This window comes from Myiozetetes cayanensis, unplaced genomic scaffold (assembly GCF_022539395.1).
Source record: "Myiozetetes cayanensis isolate MyiCay16 unplaced genomic scaffold, myiCay2020 scf61, whole genome shotgun sequence".
Classification (NCBI taxonomy): domain Eukaryota; kingdom Metazoa; phylum Chordata; class Aves; order Passeriformes; family Tyrannidae; genus Myiozetetes; species Myiozetetes cayanensis.
This window is the reverse complement of record NW_026087865.1, coordinates 198,669-218,791: the sequence shown is the minus strand read 5'-3', so window position 1 is coordinate 218,791 and position 20,123 is coordinate 198,669. Positions and strand designations below refer to the sequence as shown.

The 20,123-nt window shown below is 58.8% G+C and overlaps 1 protein-coding gene across 1 annotated transcript; it reads right to left on the bottom strand.

Moving 5' to 3' along the window:
* Positions 1–769: 769 nt before the first annotated feature.
* Positions 770–20,050, bottom strand: SMC1A (structural maintenance of chromosomes 1A). Its single transcript, XM_050337307.1, has 25 exons — positions 19,913–20,050; positions 19,182–19,370; positions 17,408–17,520; positions 16,660–16,863; positions 15,340–15,578; positions 14,533–14,791; positions 14,222–14,362; positions 14,056–14,138; positions 13,599–13,806; positions 12,328–12,513; positions 11,621–11,800; positions 10,532–10,678; positions 9,406–9,543; positions 8,855–8,971; positions 8,671–8,777; positions 8,363–8,504; positions 7,845–7,990; positions 7,366–7,519; positions 6,793–6,903; positions 6,058–6,214; positions 5,673–5,827; positions 5,011–5,162; positions 4,376–4,445; positions 3,711–3,821; positions 770–1,335 (listed from the first exon to the last, which is right to left on the bottom strand). Exons 1-25 carry the CDS (start codon positions 20,019–20,021, stop codon positions 1,252–1,254), a joined length of 3,702 nt encoding a protein of 1,233 aa, XP_050193264.1. The 5' UTR covers positions 20,022–20,050; the 3' UTR covers positions 770–1,251.
* Between the last annotated feature and the right edge of the window lie 73 nt (positions 20,051–20,123).

The following is a 20,123-nucleotide window of genomic DNA, read 5'->3' as shown; positions in this document are numbered from 1 at the left end:
CAGGTACTCCCAAAGCCCCGGAGCCCCTCTGATCCCCCAGCTCTGCCCCAAACTCCAGAATCATCCCCTGACACCCCCCAGTGTCGTCACCCCCAGGGTTCCTATAGCCCTGACCACTCCCTCCCTCTGGGGACCCCTAAAGCCCCCTAGAGCCCCCCAGGTGTCCCCAGCCCTACAGCTTCCCCCCAAGGACCCCCTGAAGCCCTTCTGGGACTCCTGAAGCCCCCATAGCCCCCAACCCCACCACGTGCCCCCAACCCCACCAACGTAGCCCCCCAACAATGGTCCCCCAGGGGTCCCCAGCCTCTGTAGCCCCCAGAGACCCCTTTAGTCCCCCCGGGGGTCTCACAGCCCCTACAGTCCCTCAGGGACCCCTTTAGCTCCCCCCAAGGGTCTCAGAGCCCCTATAATTCTGTACAGCCCCCAGGGGTCTCACAGCCCCAATAGCCCCCCAGGGTCCCCTATAGACCCCCCAGGATCCCCTCTATTCCCCCCGGGGGTCCCACAGCCCCTACAGCCCCCCTAGAGCTCCCCCCTCCCAGGCACGAGAACATGGGGGGGAATCAAAATCCTTTATTGTTTTGTTCCAAAATCCAGGGAAATGCCATAAAATCACGGGGGAGGGGAGCAGAGGGGATCATAATAAGATTTAGGGGGTCATATAGGATTGGGGGGGTCACACAGGGTCTGGGGGCCCTCAGAGAGCCCAGGGAAAGCACAACGTGATTTGAGCTGGGGTGGGGGGCAGCGCCTGGGGGGGTTCAAGGGGGTCCCATGTTTTTGAGGGGGCCCTCCCCCTCCCAAGGGACTCTACGGGGACCCCGGGGGCTGGGCGAGCACCCAGGGGTGTGGGGAGGGCACCCAGAACCCCCTTGGAGGGGTCACCCAGTGACCCAAGACCCCCAGGAGGCAGTCCCAGGTATTGAGGGGGGGGGGTTAAGGTGCCCACCCCCCCCAAGGGACCCAAAGGGGACCCCCAGGGTCTAGGGGGGCACCCAGGACCCCCTGGGGGAGCACCCATGGGGTCCCAGGGGGACCTCAGGTGTCTGGGGCCCCCCCAGGGGGGTCCTGGGGGGAGGTTGGTCACAGGGATCAGGGGGGTCCTGGGGATTTGGGGGGGTCCCCAGGGGTCTGAGGGGGGCTTAAGGGGGTCCCAGACATCCTGGGGGGTCCCGAAGGGATCTCAGAGGGTTTCCTGGGGGTCCAGGGTGTCTCACGCATCCGGGGGGGTTGGAGAGGGTTCAGGGGGGGTCACTGCTCGTTGGGGTTGGGGTTGGCGTCGGGGTACTTGGTGAGGTCAAAGGTCAACACTTTGCTGATGACGCAGTCGCCTTGCTGGGGGGGCAGAAATGGGGGGGGAGAGAAATTAAGGGAAGAAATTGGGGAGAGAAAGTGAGGGGGGGGACACAGAAAGTGGGGGGTTAAATCCTGGCCCCCTGCCCCCCTGGGGGGATTTATGGCCCTCCTGTTTCACCACCCATACATTTTCTTCTCCCCCCAACCCATAATAGCCCAGTATTTACCCCCCCATTTTGGGGGGTTTATGACCCCCCTAGGGGGCTTTGAGGCCCCCCAGTTGTATTTATGACTCCCCCAGAGGAATTTACCCTCCCATTTAGGGGGATTTATAGCCCGCTCACATGTATTTACCCTCTCAGAAGCATTTACCCCTCCCCAGGGTATTTATGGCCCCCCTTGGGATATTTACCCCCATTCTAGAGAATTTATGACCCCCCCAAAGATATTTTGGTGCATATTTGCCCTGGGTAGGGGTGTATTTTGGGGGTACCTCAGGGTATTTGGAGGAGTATTTTGGGGTACTCACCCTCTGGGGTGTTTGGGGAGGTTTTTGGAGGAACCTTGGGGTATATGGGGGGAGTATTTTAGGGGAAGTGGGCAGATCACAGGGTATTTTGGGGGTACTTGCATTTATTTTGGGTACCTTGGAATATCTGGGGGGGTGGGGTACTTTGGAGAGATTTAGGGTTTTTTTGAAGGCATTTTAAGAGGGTATTTTGGGAGTACATGAGGGTGTCTTGGGGGGGATTAGGGGTATTTGGGGGCATTTTGGGGTCACTGGGGGGTTCAAAGGGGGTCGGGGGTTATTGGGGGTTTGGAGTTCTCAGGGAGGGTTGGAGGTTGTTGGGGGAGTTTGGGGCTTTTGAGGGGTTCGGGGGTTATTTGTGGGTCAGGGGTTATTGGGGGTTTGGGGTTATTGGGGGTCGGGGTCATTGGGAGTTTGGAGGTTATTGGTGGGGTTTGGGGGTTACTTGGGGGTCAGGGGTTATTTTGGGGATCAGAGGTTATTGAGAGGATCAGAGGTTATTGGGGAGTCAGGGATTATTTTGGGGGTTGGGGGTTATTGGGGTTTTGGGGTTATTTGGGGGGGTCAGGGGTCATTGGAGGGGTTTGGGGTTATTGGGGTGATCAGAGGTTACTGAGAGGGTCGGGGTTATTGGGGGGTTGGGGGTTATTTGGGTGGTTTTGGGGTTATTTGGAGGGTTTGGGGGTCCCGAACTCCCCTCCCGAGGGAGGGGCGTGGCCAGAGCCGGGAGGGGCGTGGCCAGAGCGGGCGGCGGGAGCGCGTCCCTCCCGCTCTCCTGAGGGGAAAAAAAAACGCCTTCGGGACGTGAAAAAAGCACTTTTGTGAGGTAAAAACCAGTTCTGTGAGGGGAAATCTGCCTTTCCTGAGATAAAAATCCACTTTACTGAGGCAAAACCTTTCCCCCTGAGGTAAAACACCTCTTTCCTGAAGTAAAAACCATCTTTCTGAGGTGAAAAATATTATTTCCTAAGGTAAACCCATCCTCTGAGAAGTAAAATTTGCCTTTCCTCAGAGAAAAATCCACTTCTCTGAGATAAAACCTTCTCCCCTAACGTAAAACACCCCTTTTTAGAGGTAAGAATCCCCTTCCTGAGATGAAAAGTGCGGTTTAAGAGGTAAAATCCTCTTCTGTGATGCAAAATTTACTACTGCTGAGGGAAAAATCCACTTTTCTGAAGTCAAACCTTTCTCCCTGAGGGTAAAACACCCCTTTTTTAAGGTAAACCCCTCATCTGTGAGGTAAATTTCACCTTTCCTGTTTTCTGAGGTAAAACCTGTTTCTGGAGGTAAAATCCCCTTTTCTGAGGTGAAAAATGTTCTTTCGTGAGTTAAAACCCTCCTCTGAGGTACAATTTCTTTTTCCTGAGGTAAAAACCCTTTTTTCTGAGGTAAAAGTTTGCCCCCGAGGTAAAACACCCCTTTCCTAAGGTAAAAATCTCCCTTCCTAAGGCTAAAAAGTGTTCTTTCCTGAGCTCAAATCCTCCTCAGTGAGGTAAATTTACCTTTTCTTACATAAAAAGCACTTTTCTGAGGTTAAATCCCCCTCTCCAAGATGTCAAATGCTCTCTCCTGAGATAAACCCCTCTCTCGTGAGGTAAAATTTACCTTTTTGGGTGTATTTGGGGGTGTATTTTGTGGTACCTCAGGCTATTTGGGTGAGGGGGGTGTTTGGGGACGTTTTGGGGGTGTATTTTGGGGAGGGTTGGGCAGATCTCAGGGTATTTGGGGGATGTTTGGGTTTATTTTGGGGGCATTTTCTGGGTACCTTGGGGTATTGGGAGTGGGGTTGGGGTATTTTTGGGGTACCTTGGGGTCTTTGAGAGCAGGGGGGGGGTGTGTGTGTTTTGGGGGTACCTCGGGGTATTTGAGGGTATTTTGGGGGTACCTCAGGGTAGACGCCGATGAGACTCTGGGCCTTGGTGTAAAACTCCTCCTTGAGGGAGATGACAATGGCCTGGAAGTTGGCAGCCGACTGCTCCTTGATGTAATTGGCCACCTGGGAGACCCCAAAATCCATCAGGATGCCCCAAAAATGGGGTGAGTGACCCCAAAAATGAGGAGTGGGGGTGAAGAACTCCACCCACCCTGGTGCAGGGCTGGGGGAGGCTGAAATGACACCCCCAGACCCCAAAATCACATGGAGGGACCCCCAAAACTGGTCAAGGGAACCCCAAAAATGGATGAAGGACTCCAAAATTGGGGCAGGGGACCACAAAAATGCATGGGGGACCCCAAAACTGGGGAGGGAACCCACACCTGGGGCAGCAAAATTGGTTTATTGAGAGTGAAAGTGGGACTGGGGAAGGCTGAAGTGACACCCCCAGACCTCAAAATTGCACGGGGGGGACCCCAAAATGGATGGAGGACCCCAGAAATGGGGCAAGAGACCCCAAAATTGCAGTAGGGAGCCCCAAAATTGGGGTGTGGGAGGGCAAAACCCCTCCCTGGGCAGCAAAATTGGCTCACTGAGGCTGTAAACGGGACTGAGGAAAGTTGAAGTGACGTGAGGAGAGCCCCAAAATGGGGTGGGGGACCCCCCAGAGCCCCCACCTTGCCGATGTTGGTGTTGTCCAGCGCTGCGTCGATCTCATCCAGCACAAAGAACGGGGCTGGTTTGTAACTGGGGGGGCCAAAAATGGGGTGAGACCCCCAAAAATGGGGACTCTGGAAGGGAAGGCAACACCCCTGGGGGTCCCAGTCCTGCCCAGTCCCTCCCAGTGTCCCCACAACCCCACGGTGACTCCCCCAAAAGGAGGATTATGGGGGTCTCAGCAGAACCTCTGGGGGTCCCAGTCCCTCCCAGTGCCCCTCTCAGCCCCCCCAGAAGAGGATTGGGGGGGTCCCAGGGGTTTGGGGGCATCCCCAGGGGTCCCAGTCTCACCCAGTGTCCCCCCCAGTGCCCCTCATAGAGGGTCAGGGGGATCCCTGGGCTATGAGGGGGGGTCCCCAAGCTTGGGGGAGAGAACCCTTAGGGTTTGGGGGGGACCTGCTGGGGTCCCAGTCCCACCCAGTGCCTCTCCCAGCAACCCCCCCCAGAAGTGGAGGCAGGGTAGACCCTTCCCCCCGGGACTTTGGGGTGGCCCCAGGGGTTTGGGGGGATCCCCTGGAGTTCCCAGTCCCACCCAGTGCCCTCCCAGTGCCCCCCAGAGGAGGGGCTGGGGGGTCCCAGGGTTCTGGGGTCCCACCTGTGGATGGCGAAGAGCAGCGCGAGGGCGGCCACGGTTTTCTCCCCGCCCGACAGGTTGTCCATGGGCCGGAATCGCTTCCCAGGGGCCACACAGTTGTAGTTGATCCCATCCAGGTACGGCTCCTCCGGGTTCTCGGGGCCCAGGAATGCCTGGGGGGGGACACAGGGGTGATTAGAGGGATGTTTGGGGGTTCCCTGGGCCCGAGGGGGGGAAAAGGGGTCACTGGGGACACAGGGGGAACAGAGAAGGCTCTGAGTGTGCAAGGTGAGGGGTGCGGCCAGGTGAGCCCTGGGCAGGTGTGCAAAGCCCCCAGACAAAGCTCTGCAGGTGTGCCAGCCCTGCACAGGTGTGCCAGCACTGCACAGGTGTGTGAGCCCCACACAGGTGTGTGAGCCCCACACAGGTGTGTGAGCCCCAGACAGGTGTGCCAGCCCTGTGTGAGCCCCAGACAGGTGTGCCAGCCCTGTGTGAGCCCCAGACAGGTGTGTGAGCCCCAGACAGGTGTGCCAGCCCTGTGTGAGCCCCAGACAGGTGTGTGAGCCCCAGACAGGTGTGCCAGCCCCGTGTGAGCCCCAGACAGGTGTGTGAGACCCAGACAGGTGTGCCAGCCTGTGCCAGGGCGGGGTGCTGTGCCATCCCCCCGTGCAGCCCCCCCTCACCTGGGCGCTGCTGTTGCGGGACAGGGCCTTGTAGATCTCGTCGATGTTGGTGGCCACGGCCTCGAAGCAGGAGTTGAAGCGATCGAATCTCTCCTTCTTCATCTGCTCAAACGCCTGCTTGGCCTTCTTGGCTCGTTTGCGCGCGGCCTCGAACTCTGGGGGACCCCGAGGGAACATCAGGGACATCCCATGGCCCTCCACATCCCTCGGGGCCCATTGAGGTCATGCCCTGTCCCTGTGTCCCCCCTATCCGTGTCCCTCCATCTGTCTCCTGTGTCTCCCTGGGTCCCACCATCCGAGCTCTCCCATCCAAGGTCTCCTGGAGCTTGTCCTGGACACTCCCCTGCCCCCCCATCCGTGTTCCCCGTGTCCACCCGTGTCCCACCGTCCGAGGTCTCCTGGAACTTGTCCCGGACGCTCTCCAGTTTCTCCATGGCCTTCATGTTGGGCGCAGCGATCCTCTGCAGGACGCTCTGCTGCTCCGTGAGCCGCTGCTGCAGCGCCGCCATCTCCTGACGGATCTCCTCCTCCGCCTGTGCGTCCTGCGGGCGGGGCACGGCTCAGGGGTGGGGACAAACAGGGTGGGGCCAAACAGGGCGGGGCACGGCTCAGGGCAGGGCACAGCTCAGGGCGGTGCCAAACAGGGCGGTGCCAAACAGGGTGGGGCACAGCTCAGGGCAGGGTACAGCTCAGGGCGGTGCCAAACAGGGTGGGGCATGGTTCAGGGCAGGGCCAGACAGGGTGGGGCACAGCTCAGGGGCGGGGTTAAATGGGGTGGGACATGGCAACCCCCACCACGGAATCCCAGGTTAGGGGTGTGACCTCAGTCAGGTGGGTGTGGCCCCCACTTGGGGGTGTGCTCTTAGATGGGGGTGTGGCCTCAATGAGTGGGAGGGGCCAGAACCAAATCAGCAAGTGGGAGGAGTCAGTGGAAATAAGGGGGCTAGGGGGAGTGGGAGGGGCCAGAGAGAGATGGGAGGGACCACTGCAAGTAGGTGGGACCAGAAGCAGATGGGAGGGGCCAGAAGGGAGTGGGAGGGAGCAGAAGGTGGGGGGTGGGTCCCAAAGGAAGGTGTGACCAGAAAGGGGGGGCTGTCCCAAAGCAGGGGGTCCCTCACACCTTGAGCTCCTCGGGCAGGTCGCTGTAGTCGATCTCGATCAGGGCTTCACGCGCGTAGAGGCTGGAGCTGCGCTGGGAGCTGCCCCCCGGCTCCTCCCCGGCTCCTCCGCCCTGGGGGGACAGGGGGGTTAGGGGGGCATTAAGGGACACGGAAGCTGCGCTGGGAGCTGCTCCCCTGGACCCTCCACCTTGAGGGGGACACGGGGGGATAAGGGGGACATGGAGGGTCAGTGGAACATGGGGGGGATAAGGAGGACACAGAGGGTCAGAGGGACATGGAGAAGGGACACGGGGGGATACAGGAGACATGAAGGGTCAGTGGGATATGGGGGGGACACGGGAGGATCAGGGGGACATGGAGGGTCAGTGGGACATGAGGGGTCAGTGGGACATGGGGGGGGACACAGGGGGATCAGGTGGACATGGAGGGTCAGTGGGACATGGCGGGGGCACAGTGGGATGTGGTGAGGACACACTCCAGAAGACAGGACAAGTTCCATGACACCTCAGCTGGGGTGACAGGGTGCGAGCCAGGTGGTGTCAGGGGTGTCTCAAAGCCCCCCAGATCCCCACCTCCTCCTGGCTGATGTCGTCCATGGAGCCCCTGGCCAGGGGCAGCCGGATGTCCTGCATTTTACAGGCCTGGAGCAGGTTGTGGCGGTCGCTGCGTTTCTGCTCCAGCTTCGTCTCGATGGCCGTCACCTCCTTCTGCAGGTGAGTCATCTCCCTGGGGGCAAGGGGGACACACCCGGGGGGTCAGGGACACACCCTAGGGGGCATGGACACCCCCCCAGGGTTCATACCCCTCCCCATGTACCCCTGGCTGTGCCTGCAGGCCCTTAGAGCCCTCCACAGGACTTAGCCCCACCCACACCCCTTAGCCCCACCCACAACCCCTACCCCCTTAGCCCCACCCACAACCCCTAGCCCCACCCACAAGCTGTGTAGCCCTTCCCATAACCCCCACCCCTTTGCCCTGTCCTCACTTGTTGGCCCCACCCCTTACCCCACCCTGTTTGGCCCCACCCTCCCTTGTTGGCCCCCGCCCTCACTTGTTGGCCCCGCCCAGCTTCTTCCGGATCTCGTCCATCTCGTGGTTCTTGTCGTTCACCTCCGACTTCTTGGCCAGGTGTTGGTTCTTCAGGTCCTGCAGCTGCGCCATCGTCTCGTCGATGATCTTCATGTGCCGCTGCTCCTCCTGAGGTGGGGACCCCAAAATCACCACAAATCACCCCAAAAATATCCAAAAATCACCCAAAAAACACTCCCCATCGTCTCGTCAATGATCATCATGTGCCGCCGCTCCTCCTGAGGTGGGGACCCCAAAATCACGCCAAACCCACCCAAATCACCCTCAAACCCCTCCAGTGTCGCTGTTCTTCCAGGGGACCAAAACCACCCCCAAACATCCCAAATGCCCCCAAACCTTTTTGAGTTCTGCCCTCTCTCCCTTGTTCTTGTGCTCTCCCTGTTCCCACCTCAGCACCTTCTGCTGCTCCTCCCACCCCATCAGCCCCCCAACCAGGGATACTCAAAACCCCCCCCCAAAACACCCCAAATGCCCCCAGACCTTCTTGAGCTTCTCGATCTCGGCCTCGTCCTTGCGCACCCCCTGCTCCCACATCAGCACCTTCTCCTGGTCCTCCCGGAGCTGGTTCCGCTCGAAATCCAGCTGAATTCCCAGCCGGGTCTTCTGGTTCTCGAACTCCAGTCTGGAAGGGCCCCAAAATGTTTGGGAAGGTGGTCCTTTGAGGGTGTAGGGGTGCCCCTTCCTTCATTTTTTAAGGTCCCCTGGGGTTCCAGGTGTCCCCTCTCGCAATTCTGGGGTCCCCTGAGGGTCCAGGGGTGTTCCCTCCCCCAATTTTGAGGCCTCCTCACCTTTTCTTGGCAATCTCGTTCTGCCTCTTCACCTTTTCCTCCTCGAACTCCCTGATGTTTCTGACCCCGATTTCCCGGCAAAACTCCTCAAAAACTTCATCCTCCACCTGGAGGGGGGGGAAACATCAGCCTGGGACCCCCCAAATCCCCCCCAGACCTTCCAACACCCCTCCAAAAACCCCACCTGGTTCATCTTCTCCTTCAGGTCCTTCATCTCCCGCTCCCGGCCTTGGATGATCCGTTTGATGTCGTTGATTCGTGGCCCAAAATTGGCCAATTCACTCTCAAGTTTGGACTTTTCCTGGGGGGAAGGCGGGGGGGTGTGGAAATGGGAATTAGGGGGTGGGAAGGACCCTCCTGAACCCTAAAATCTGTGAACCCCAGAATATCCCCTGAACCCCCAAAGTTCCTCCCAGAACCAATAACACCCACAGGGAAGGACATGAATCCCCCTAAAAGAGCTGTTTTAGAGCCCAGAGACTCCCCAAAATGCCCCCAAAAAGGGAGATAAGAACATCCCAAGGACCCCCCTGAACCCCCAAATCCCTCTACACCCAAAATCCCCCCCCCAGACCCAATAACACCCACAGGGGTGGCTCTGAATTCCCCCAAAACAGCTGATTTAGAGCCCAAAGTCCCCCAGAACACCTGAAAAAGGAGGCATTTCTCCCCAAAAAGAGGGAATTTCTCTCCAAAAAGGGGATTTCTCCCCCCCAGGCCCCTCCCCAGCAGCACCTGCAGGTTCAGGGCCAGGTGCCGGGTCTTGGTCTGCTCCAGGTCGCTCTGGGAGTACTTGAGGCGCATTTGGAGCCCGTGGGCCTGGGACTGCACCTGGCGCAGCTCGGCCTCCTTGCGCTTGGCCTTCATCTGCTCCTGGGGGGCAACGGCGGGAACGGGTCAGGGGGGCAACCTGGGGGTCCCCAAACCCCAAACAGGACTTCACAAACTCCAAATGGGACTTCACAAACCCTAAATGGGACTTCACAAACCCCAGGTGGGGCTTCACAAACCCCAAACGGGATTTACAAACCCCAAATGGGGGTCCCCAAACCCTAAGTGGGGCTTCACAAACCCCAAATGGGGGTCCCCAAACCCCAAGTGGGACTTCACAAACCCCAAATGGGAGTCCCCAAACCCCAAATGGGACTTCACAAACCCCAAATGGGGCTTCATAAATCCCAAATGGGGCTTCACAACCCCCAAATAGGACTTCAGAAACCCCAAATGGGGGTCCCCAAACCCTAAATGGGACTTCACAAACCCCAGGTGGGGCTTCACAAACCCCAAATGGGACTTCATGAGCTGTTTGGGGAGAGGAGGAAGGGGAAGGTTGGGTGGGGGAAGAAAACTTCTGGGAGGGGGAGAAGAACTTTTTGGAGGGGAACCAAAAGTTTGGGGGGTGGGAGGAGAACAGGTTTGGAGGAAACAAGAACGTTTAGGAGGAAACAAGTTTTTAGGGTGAAATGGGAACTTTTGGTGGGAAACAACGACTTTGGGTGGTGGAAGAAGAACTTTGGGGGAAAACAAGAACTTTTGGCAGGGAACAGGAAGTTTTTTGTTGAAATGAGGTTTTTGTGGTAATGAAGAAGTTTGGGGATGAAAGAACTTTTATAAGTGGAAGAAAAACTCTTTTGGGGGAACGTGAACTTTTGAAAGGAATGACAACTTTTGGGGGAAACAAGGTTTTAGGAGGAAATGAACTTTTAGGGAGAAAGAATTTTAGAAGGAGAAAAAGGGACTTTTTTATGGGGAAAGAAGAACATTTTTACAGGAAGCAAGAGGTTTTGGAAGGAAACGAGAACTGTTAGGATGAAACAAGGATTTCAGGAGGGGACACAGGAAGCTTTTGGGGAGGAGGCACCTTGAGCTCCTCGGTGAGTCGCTCCTTCTTCTCCTTGAGCTTGTCCACGGCCTTCTCATCCCAGCGCCGGGCCTTGGCCTTGAGGTCACTGGCACCCCCTGAGATCACCCCCGACTTCTGGAACAGGGTCCCGTCCAGGGCCACGGTCTGGGGAGGGGGAAAGGGGGTTTGGGGTCACCTAGGGGGTCCAGGGAATGGGGGAACCCCCCAAATCACCCCACAGTTCTGGAATGGGGTTCTGTCCATGGCCTGGAGAGGGGGAAAGGGGGCTTGGGGTCACCTGGGGGGTCCAGGGAATGGGGGAACCCCCAAATCACCCACAGTTCTGGAATGGGGTTCTGTCCATGGCCTGGAGAGGGGAAAGGGGGCTTGGGGTCACCTGGGGGGTCCAGGGAATGGGGGAACCCCCAAAATCACCCCTGACTTCTGGAACAGGGTCCTGTCCAGGGCCACGGTCTGGGGAGGGGGAAAGGGGGTTTGGGGTCACCTAGGGGGTCCAGGAAATGGAGGAACCCCCCAAAATCACCCCACAGTTCTGGAATGGGGTTCTGTCCATGGCCTGGGGAGGAGGGAAGGGAGCTTAGGGTCACCTGGGGGTCCAGGAATGGGGAAACCCCCAAAATCACCCCCGAGTTCTGGGACAGGGACCTGTCCAGGGCAATCATCTAGGAGGGATGTGGGGGTCACCTGTGGGGAGACAGGGGATGAGGGGACGCCCCTTTGTGCCAATGGAGCCCCTGAATGTGATGGGGGAGGTGTTTGGGGGTCCAGGGTGGTCTGGGGGGTACAGGGATGGGGGGTATCCCCTCTATGCCTCTGGTGCCCCCCAAACCTGATCCTCCTGGGGTCAGGGGTGTTTGGGGTACGGGGGGTCCACGGGGCTTCCCTGAGGGGTACAAGGGGTGCCCACCTTGTGCCTCTGGAGCCCCACAAAGACAATCCTCTGAGGATGGGGGGTGCAGGGGTCGGGATGGGGGCTCTCAGGGATGGGGGGTGCCCACCTTGTGCCTCTGGTGCCCCCCAAAGGTGATAGGGTGGTTTGGGGGTCCCTGGAGGTTCAGGGGGGTCTGAGGGAATGGGGTTGCCCACCTTGTGCCTCTGGTGTCCCCCAAAGGCGATCCTCCGAGCGTCCTCCACGTTGTCACAGACCAGGGCGTTGCCGCAGGCGAACTGCAGGGCCTTCTTGATGTGGGGGGGCTCGTAGCGGATCACGTCGATCACCAGCTTCGCCCCCCGCAGCTCCCGCAGCTTCTCGTCCGTGGGCTTCACCTGCACCCCAAAAATGGGGTCAGGAACCCCAAACATGGGGTCAGACTCCCCCCCCCAATCCCCTGCAGCTTCTTATCCGTGGGCTTCACCTGCACCCCAAAAATGGGGTCAGGAACCCCAAACATGGGGTCAGACAACCCAAAACTGGGGTCAGAACCACCCCCACCCCCCAATCCCCTGCAGCTCCCACAGCTTCTTGTCCACGGACTCCACCTGAACTGGCGGTGAGAACCCCAAAGTTGGGGGGGAACCCCAAAAATGGGGGTCAGGAACCCCAAAACCCCAAACTGGGGCACTACACACCCCAACCCCCAGATGTGGGATCCCCTCACCCACCTCGAGGTGGTCGGGGGGCAGGAAGGTCTCGGGCTCCCCAAACCTCTCACAGCGGCCCCAGGAACCCAACCCCCAGATGTGGGGTCCTCTCACCTCGAGGTAGTCGAGGGGCAGGAAGGTCTCGGGGTCCCCAAACCCCTCATGGGGTCCCCTCAAGGAATCCCAACCCCCCAGATTTGGGGTTCTCTCACCTCGAGGTAGTCGAGGGGCAGGAAGGTCTCGGGCTCCCCGCGCTGTTCCTTGATGTACTGGATGCAATCCCGGCCCGTCTTCTCCGAGTCCACGATGATGGCGTCCATGTTCTTGCCCAGCACCTTCGTCACCGCGATCTGGTACTTCTTCTGTGTCGGCTGGCACAGGTCGATCAGCCGCCCGTACTGTGAGAGGGACCCCAGAAACGGGATCAGGAACCCCAAAAACAGAATCAGGGACCCCGAAAATGGGTCAGGGACCCCAGAAATGGGATCAGGGACCCCAGAAATGGGTCAGAGGACCCCAAAAACGGGATCAGGGACCCCAAAAATGGGTCAGGGACCCCAAAAAACAGGATCAGGGACCCCAAAAATGGCATCAGGGACCCCAGAAACATGGCCATGTGACCCCAAAAACATGGTCAGGGACCCCAAAAACGGGATCAGGGACCCTGGGAATGGGGAGGGAGGTGAGGAGGGAACAGGGGTGGTGAAGAGGGAACAGGGGTTTAGGTTCTTCTCTGGAGGTTGGCACAGGTCAATCAGTCACCTCCTGTACTGCAGGAGGGACCCCAAAAACGGGTCAGGGGACCCCAAAAATGGCATCAGGGAGGGACTGCAAAATCATGGTCAGAGAGGTGAGGGTGGTGAAGAGGGAACAGGGGTTTAGGTTCTTCTGTGTCAGCAGAATCAGGTTGATGAGCTGCCTGTACTGCAAGAGGGACCCCAAAAACGGGTCAGGAGATCCCAAAACCAGGTCAAGGGAACCCAAAAACGGGTCAGGGGATCCCAAAAATGGCATCAGGGACCCCAAAAACATGGTCAGGACCCCCAGAAATGGGAGAAGAGGGGAGGAGGGAACAGGGGTTTGGGGCTCGGGTTCTTCTGTGTGGGCTGGCACAGGATGAGGAGCTGCCTGAACTGCAGGGGGAGAGATCCAAAAATGGGGTGAGGAATGCCAAAAATGGGGAGAAGGACCCCAAAAATAGGAGGGGAGGAGGGGGTTGGGAAGTGGGTTTGGGGGTCAAGGTCTTCTGGGTAGGCTGGTGCAGGTCCATGAGGCACCCATGGGGGGAAAGACCCCGAAATCAGGTCAGGAGACTCCGAAAATGGGGTGAGGGACCACATTTTGGGGTGCGGGTTTTGGGGGGCACAGATTTGGGGTTTCACTCACTACCAAGCCTGGGTAGAGCTGTGAGTCCCGGGATGGTTTTAGGGGTGCAGATTTTTGGGGGGCAGGTTTTGGGGCACAGGTTTGGGGTCCCACTCACCACGGAGCCCGGGTAGAGGCGTTTGATGCTGTCCATGATCTCGGCCTTGCGCTGCTGCCGGCTGCTCTCCTGGCGGTCGATCCGCGCGTCCCCGAGCTGCTCCATCACCTGGTTCAGCTCCTTGTTGATCTCGTCGATGCGGCGCTTGGCCAGTTCCACCTCCTCCGTCAGCTCCCCCTCCAGCCTCTTCTGCTCCTCCAGGGACTGCCTGGGGGGAGAACAGGGGGCTTGGAGGGCTTTGGGGGGATTTAAGGGGTTCAGTCCCATCCCTCGGAGCCTTTTCTGTTTCTCCAAGGACTCTCTGGGGCCCACAGGAGGTTTGGGACTCTTGTCCCACCCCCTTGAACTCTGTGGCCATGGGACCCCCGGGGTGGCCATGTCAGGGGTCCTGGTGTCCCCAGTCCTCCCCTCCAGTGCCTCCAGCCCCCCCAGACCCCCTGAAGCCCCCAGACGCCACTTGCTGGTTGCGATGTACTCCTCCAGCTTCTCGATTCGCTTCTGGTTCTCCTCGATCTCCCGCAGCTTCTGCTTGATCTTGGCCTGGGGGAGGGAGCAGCTCGGGGGGTTTCCAGGCTCTGAGGGCATCTGGGCACCCTGGGGGGTTTAGAGCCCCCCACCCTCACCTCGGTCTCCACTTTCTTCCTCTCCTCCAGGTCCAGCCGATCCTGATCTGCCTTCTGGTCGCGGTTGAACTTCTCGAGCTCCTGGGCCAGGGTGGCGGCGCGTTTGCTGGCCTCCTCCTTCAGCCGGTGGTACTTCTTCACCTGCGGGACCCCAAAGGCGTGGGGTCAAATCCCAAAGGGATTGGGCCCAAATCTCAGTGGGATCAGCCTAAATCCCACTGGGACTGGCCCAAATCCTACTGGGATCCAGGCCCACCTGGAGCTTCCCAAATCCCCCTGGCCCAGCCCCAAGCCCCCCAGCTGCTCCGTACCTGGTTCTCCTCCAGGGTGAGGTCCCTGCCCTGGCTCTGACTCTCCTCCTCCATGCGCTCCTCGAATTCCTGCCGGGATTTCTCCACGGACACCATCTCCTTCTCCAGCTCGTCCATGTCCGCCTTGCGCTTCTTGTACTGCTTCTGGGCGTTCTGGAGGGATTTCCGGGCCGCCTCCAGCTTCTTGATCTTGTGGGACGTGTTTTCCTTGGCCTTGATGTACTGGGGCCTCTTCTGGTTCAGCTCCGAGTCCTTCTCCCTGCGGAAAATCCCCGGATGAAGCCGAGGCAGCCCCTCCTGGAACCCTCTCCCATAATCCCATCTGATCTATGGAAGGTGTCCCTGCCCATGGTGGGGATTGGAACATGATGACCCTTAAAGTGTGTTTTTCTAACCCAAACCATTCCAGGATTCTGGAGTCCTTCTGCTACAGAGACAAGCTGGGAAAGCTGGGATTGTCCAGCTGGGATTGGATGAGGTTTGGAGCCACCTGGTCTATAGGAAGCGTCCCGGCCTATGACTGGAACCAGACAGACTTAAATCCTAGTTTTTAACCATTCCAACCCAAACCATTCCATGACTTTAGAACCCCTCTTCTATGGATTCAGGCATGGAAAACTGGGACTGCACAGTTGGAGTTTTCCAAGGCCTGGGGCCACGTGGTTTATAGAAGGTGTCCCCACCCACAGCTGAAACTGGACAGACTTTAACCTTGTTTTTGACCATTTGAACCCCACCATTCCAGGATTCCCTGACTCCCTGCTGCCAGGATTCCCTGATCCCAGGGAATCCTCCCCCTGCCCTCACTTGATCTCCTTCTCGATCTGCTGCTGCTCCCTCATCATCTTGCCCAGCTCCTTCTTGCGGTCCTTGAGCTCGTCCTCCACCCGGTCCATCCTCTTCTTGTCCTTGTCGATCTCCCTGTTCTTGGTGCCCAATTCCTTGTTGAGCTTCTCGATCTCGGCCTCGTTGTGGAAGAGTTTGAAGAGCTGCAGCTGCACCTGGGCCCGAACCACCTCGTCCTTCAGCCGCTGGTACCGGTCGGCCTGGGGGGAGACAGGGCTGGGGGTCCTGCCAGGCACTGCCCGGGCTGCCCTCGCTCCTTGGCCTCCTTTATCCCATCCTGACCTTCCCTTATCCCATCCTGACCCTCCTTTATCCCATCCTGACCCTCCTTATCCCATCCTGACCTCCTTTATCTCCATCCTGACCCTCCCTTATCCCATCCTGACCTTCCTTTATCCCATCCTGACCCTCCTTTAAACCCATCCTGACCTTCCTTATCCCATCCTGACCTCCTTTATCTCCATCCTGACTCTCCTTTCACCATCCAGTCAAAGCCTCTTCCTCATTCCTTTCCTTTCTCTACCCTTCCCATGACAAAGGGAGGTTCTCCCTCGTTCCTTTCCCATCCTTCCCATTTTTCCATAATTTAATCAAAGAATCTCCCTCGTTTCTTTTGCTCCTTCTCTTTCCCATCCTTCCCATCTTTCAATGGAAGAATCTTCCTCATTCCTTTTTCTCATTCTTTTCCTTTCTTCCCTTTCCTCATCCTTCCCTTTCCCATCTTTCCTATTTTTCCATAACTCAGTCAGAGAATTTTCCTGATTTCTTTTGCTCCTTCTCCTTCCCATCCTTCCTGTTTTTCCATGACACGAGTATCTCTCTTGTTTCTTTTCCTTATTCTCTTCCCATCTTTCTCTTTCCTATTCTTCCCCTTTTTCCATTACATGAGGATCTCCCTTACTCCTTTACATCCTTCCCCTTCCCGTGACAATGGAAAGATGTCCCTCATTCCTGTTCCATCCTAACCCTTTTCCCACAACTCAACATAAGCACCTCCCTTATTCCTTTTTGTCCTTTTTCTTCCCATCCTTTCCCCTTTTTCCATGACAAGGTGAGAGTCTCCTTCATCCCTCCCCTATCCCGACCCTTTCTCCATAACTCACTGGGAGGATCTCTCTCCTTCCCTTCCCACCCCAACCTCCCCCGCATCATTTCCCATCCATCTCACCCCCAGCTCACCCCTCTCCTCCCCGTTCCCCCCGTCCTTCACCCTCCTCCCAACCAACCCTTCCAGCTCCCCCCCGAGCCCGTTTTTCCCGGGATTTCCCGGCGTTCCCAGACCTCCTCCTTCTCCTGCTTGGCCTCCTTGCGCTCGGCCGCGATGTTCTTCTTGCGGTGGTAGTTGAACTGCGTGTCCTCCTCGGCCTTCACCATCTCCTTCTTGCGCTTGTCGTACTCGGGGGCCAGTTCCCCGGAGCGGGAGATCTCCTCGAACAGGGCTGTCCTCTCCTTGGGGTTCTTCATGGCGATGGATTCCACGGCCCCCTGGAAAAACGGGGACCCAGAACCTCAGAGGTGGAAGGGGGATCCCAAAATGGGGGGACTGAACCCCCTGAACAGAGCTGTCCTCTCCCTGGGGTTCTTCACGGCCATGGACTCCACGGCCCCCTCGGAACAGCAGGGTCAGGGGAGGCCTCAAATCCTCAGGGGGATCCTGGGGGATCCCTGTGGGGAGGGGCGATGGGGGAGACTCCCCCAAATCCTGATGGAGGTCTGGGTTATCCCACTGGGAAGGGGCAGTTCCCTGGAGCAATTGATACTCTCAATCAGCACCTTGGGGGTCCTTCGTGGAATCCTGTGGAAAGGAGGGCCGGGGGGGTTCCCCAAATTCTGATGGGGAGTCCCCAAATGCTGACGGGAGTCTGGGGTCTCCCTCTGGGATGAGGCAATGGAGGAACCACCCCCCAAATCCCCATGGGGCACCCCATTGGCTTTTAGGAGCCCCAAAACCTCTAAAACCTCCAAGCCCCCATAATGGCCCCCCAAGCCCCTCTTAACCCCCGCTGGACCATTTTCCCAATCCCTCAACCTGGAAGACGAGGAAGTTCCGGGCCTTGATGAGGATTCCCAGCTTTTCCAGCTCCTCGCTGTACTCGCTCAGCTGCACCACCCGGTTGTTGATCTTGTACTCGGAGGAGCTGCCTGGGACCGGCATTTTGGGGGGTCACAGGGGACCCCCAAACCCTAAACCCCCTCCAAGCCCTGTGACCCTCTTTGACCCAGAGTGATGGGAGTGAAAGAGCAGCCCCCTCCTTGGAGCTGCCTGTTCCAGGGGATTCAAGGGGATTTGGGGAGCTCAGAGGGGCCCCCTCCAAACCCTAAACCCTCCATAATGTCCCTCCCAAACCCTGTGCCCCCTAAAACGTGTGCACCCCCTGGCCCCTTCCTTGGACCTGCCTGTGCTGGATCTGGGGGGGATTTTGAGGAGTCAGAGGGGTCCCTCACACCCTAAAACCCCCCAAAATGTGTCCCCACAAACCTCCCATAACGCAAAGATCCCTTCCCATACCCACCCGCATCAAACCCAAACCTGAAACTCTACGACATCACCCCAAAACTCACATGTGTCCCCAGAACTCCTGTGTCTCTCCCTAAAACTCCCCCCTATCACCCTGAAATCCTCCTGGCTTCCCCCAAACCCCCCATGGGTGCCCTCCCAGCCCCCTGTGCCCCCACACCGACGATGATGTGGGCGAAGGTCCCGTCCTCAGAGTGCACCCACAGTCCCCTCCCCAAACCCCCATATCACCCCAAACCTCCCAAAACTCCTTCATATCTCCCTGAAACCACTCCAACCCCCCCCTCCAAATTCCCTGTAGCTACCCCCCCAGCCTCCTGTGCCCCCTACCCCAACAATGATGCAGCCAAAGGTCCTGTCCTTGGGCCCCTCCCTGGAGTGCACCCACAGATCCCTCCCCAACACCCCAGTATCACCCCAAAGCACCCCTATCACCCCAAACCCGCCCCGTGCCCCCCATACCAGTGATGACGTGGGCAAAGGTCCTGTCCTCAGCCCTCTCCTCGGAGTGCACCCACAGATCCCTCCCCAAACCCCCCCATCACCCCAAATCCCCTGTGCCCCCTCGTGCCCCCCATACCAACGATGACATGGGCAAAGGTCCTGTCCTCAACCCCCTCCTCAGAGTACACCCCAATATCACCCCAAAGCACCTCTATCACCCCCAACCCTCCCTGTGCCCCCCCAATCACCCCAAAACCTCCCGTACTCCCCCTACCGACGATGACTCGGGCAAGGTCCTGTCCTCGGCCCCCTTTTCAGAGTACACCCACAGATCCCTTCCCAAACCCCCCCTGTGCCCCCCAAATCATTCCAAAGCACCTCTATCATCCCAAAGCCTCCCTGTGCCCCCCTGTGCCCCCCCATACCGACGATGACTCGGGCGAAGGTCCTGTCCTCGGCCCCCTCCTCAGAGTGCACCCCAATATCACCCCAAAGCACCTCTATCACCCCAAACCCTCCCTGTGCCCCTCAAATCACTCCAAAGCCCCCCTATCACCCCTGTGCCCCCCGTGCCCCCCACACCGACGATGACGCGGGTGAAGGTCCTGTCCTCGGCGCCCTCCTCAGAGTACACCCCAATATCACCCCAAACCCCCCCAATATCACCCCAAACCCCCCACACCGACGATGACACGGGTGAAGGTCCTGTCCTCGGCCCCCTCCTTGGAGTACACCCCAATATCACCCCAAACCCCCCAGTATCAACCCAAACCCCCCAATATCACCCCAAACCCCCAATATCACCCCAAACCCCCCCAATATCACCCCAAACCCCCCATACCGACGATGACGCGGGCGAAGGTCCTGTCCTCAGACCCCTCCTCAGAGTACACCATGCTGACGAAGGCCCTGCTGGCGGCGGGTTTGCCCACGGGCGCCCCGTGGATCAGGTCCCGCAGCGTCTTCACCCGCAGGTTGCTCGTCTTCTCCCCCAGGACGAAGCTGATGGCGTCCATCAGGTTGGACTTGCCTGGGGAGGGACGTGCGGGAGCTCAGGGGGGGCACCAGGGGACGGGGGGGGCTTGGTGGACACCAGGGAATGGGGGGAGAGTCAAGGGAATGGAAGGACGCAAGGGATGGGAGGGGTGAGGGTTTGGGGGGATATCAGGGAATTGTAGGGAGCCCTGGGAATTGGGGTGAGGGGCTTGGGGGAGCCCAGAGAATGGAGTTCCCAGGAATTGGGGGACCCCAGGGAATGGGGAAACGCCCTGGGAATGGGAGGCTTGACTGGGGTAACACAGGTAGGGGTGAGATGGAATGGGGAGGAAGGGGGAACGAGGGCGAAGCGAGGGGCTGGGGGGAAGCCCCGGGCTTGGAGGGGTGAGGGGCCCTCAGGGAACAGGAACGGGGTGGGTGGGACCCCCAAGGAATGGGGGATTGTCAGCGGGGACCCCAGAGAATGGGGGAGGGGTGCTGGAGGACAGAGAATAGGGCACCCCCCCGAGGAGGGCGGGGGTGAGGGGGGGAATTCAGGGTCCTTCCCCATCGCGCCCGGGGCCCCCCCGGACCCACCCGAGCCGTTGGGGCCGATGATGGCGGTGAAGCGGCGGAAGGGCCCGATGATCTGGCGGCCCTTGTACGACTTGAAGTTCTCGATCTCGATGAGCTTCAGGAAGCCCATGGTGGGGCCGGGGGTGTCCCGGGGTGTCCCGGGGGTTTCTGGGGTCCCGGGGGGGTTTGGGGGGGTCTCGGTCCCGCGGCCGCGGCGGGAAAGCGGCAGCTC

Coding starts and splice junctions, on each gene's coding strand:
- SMC1A (XM_050337307.1), bottom strand. CDS start 20,021: ATGGGCTTCCTGAAGCTCATCGAGATCGAGAACTTCAAGTCGTACAAG. Junction 17,521..19,181: donor CTTCGCCCGCGTCATCGTCG/GTATGGGGGGTT, acceptor TGCCGGTCCCAG/GCAGCTCCTCCGAGTACAAG. Junction 6,904..7,365: donor ACGACATCAGCCAGGAGGAG/GTGGGGATCTGG, acceptor CTGTCCCCCCAG/GGCGGAGGAGCCGGGGAGGA.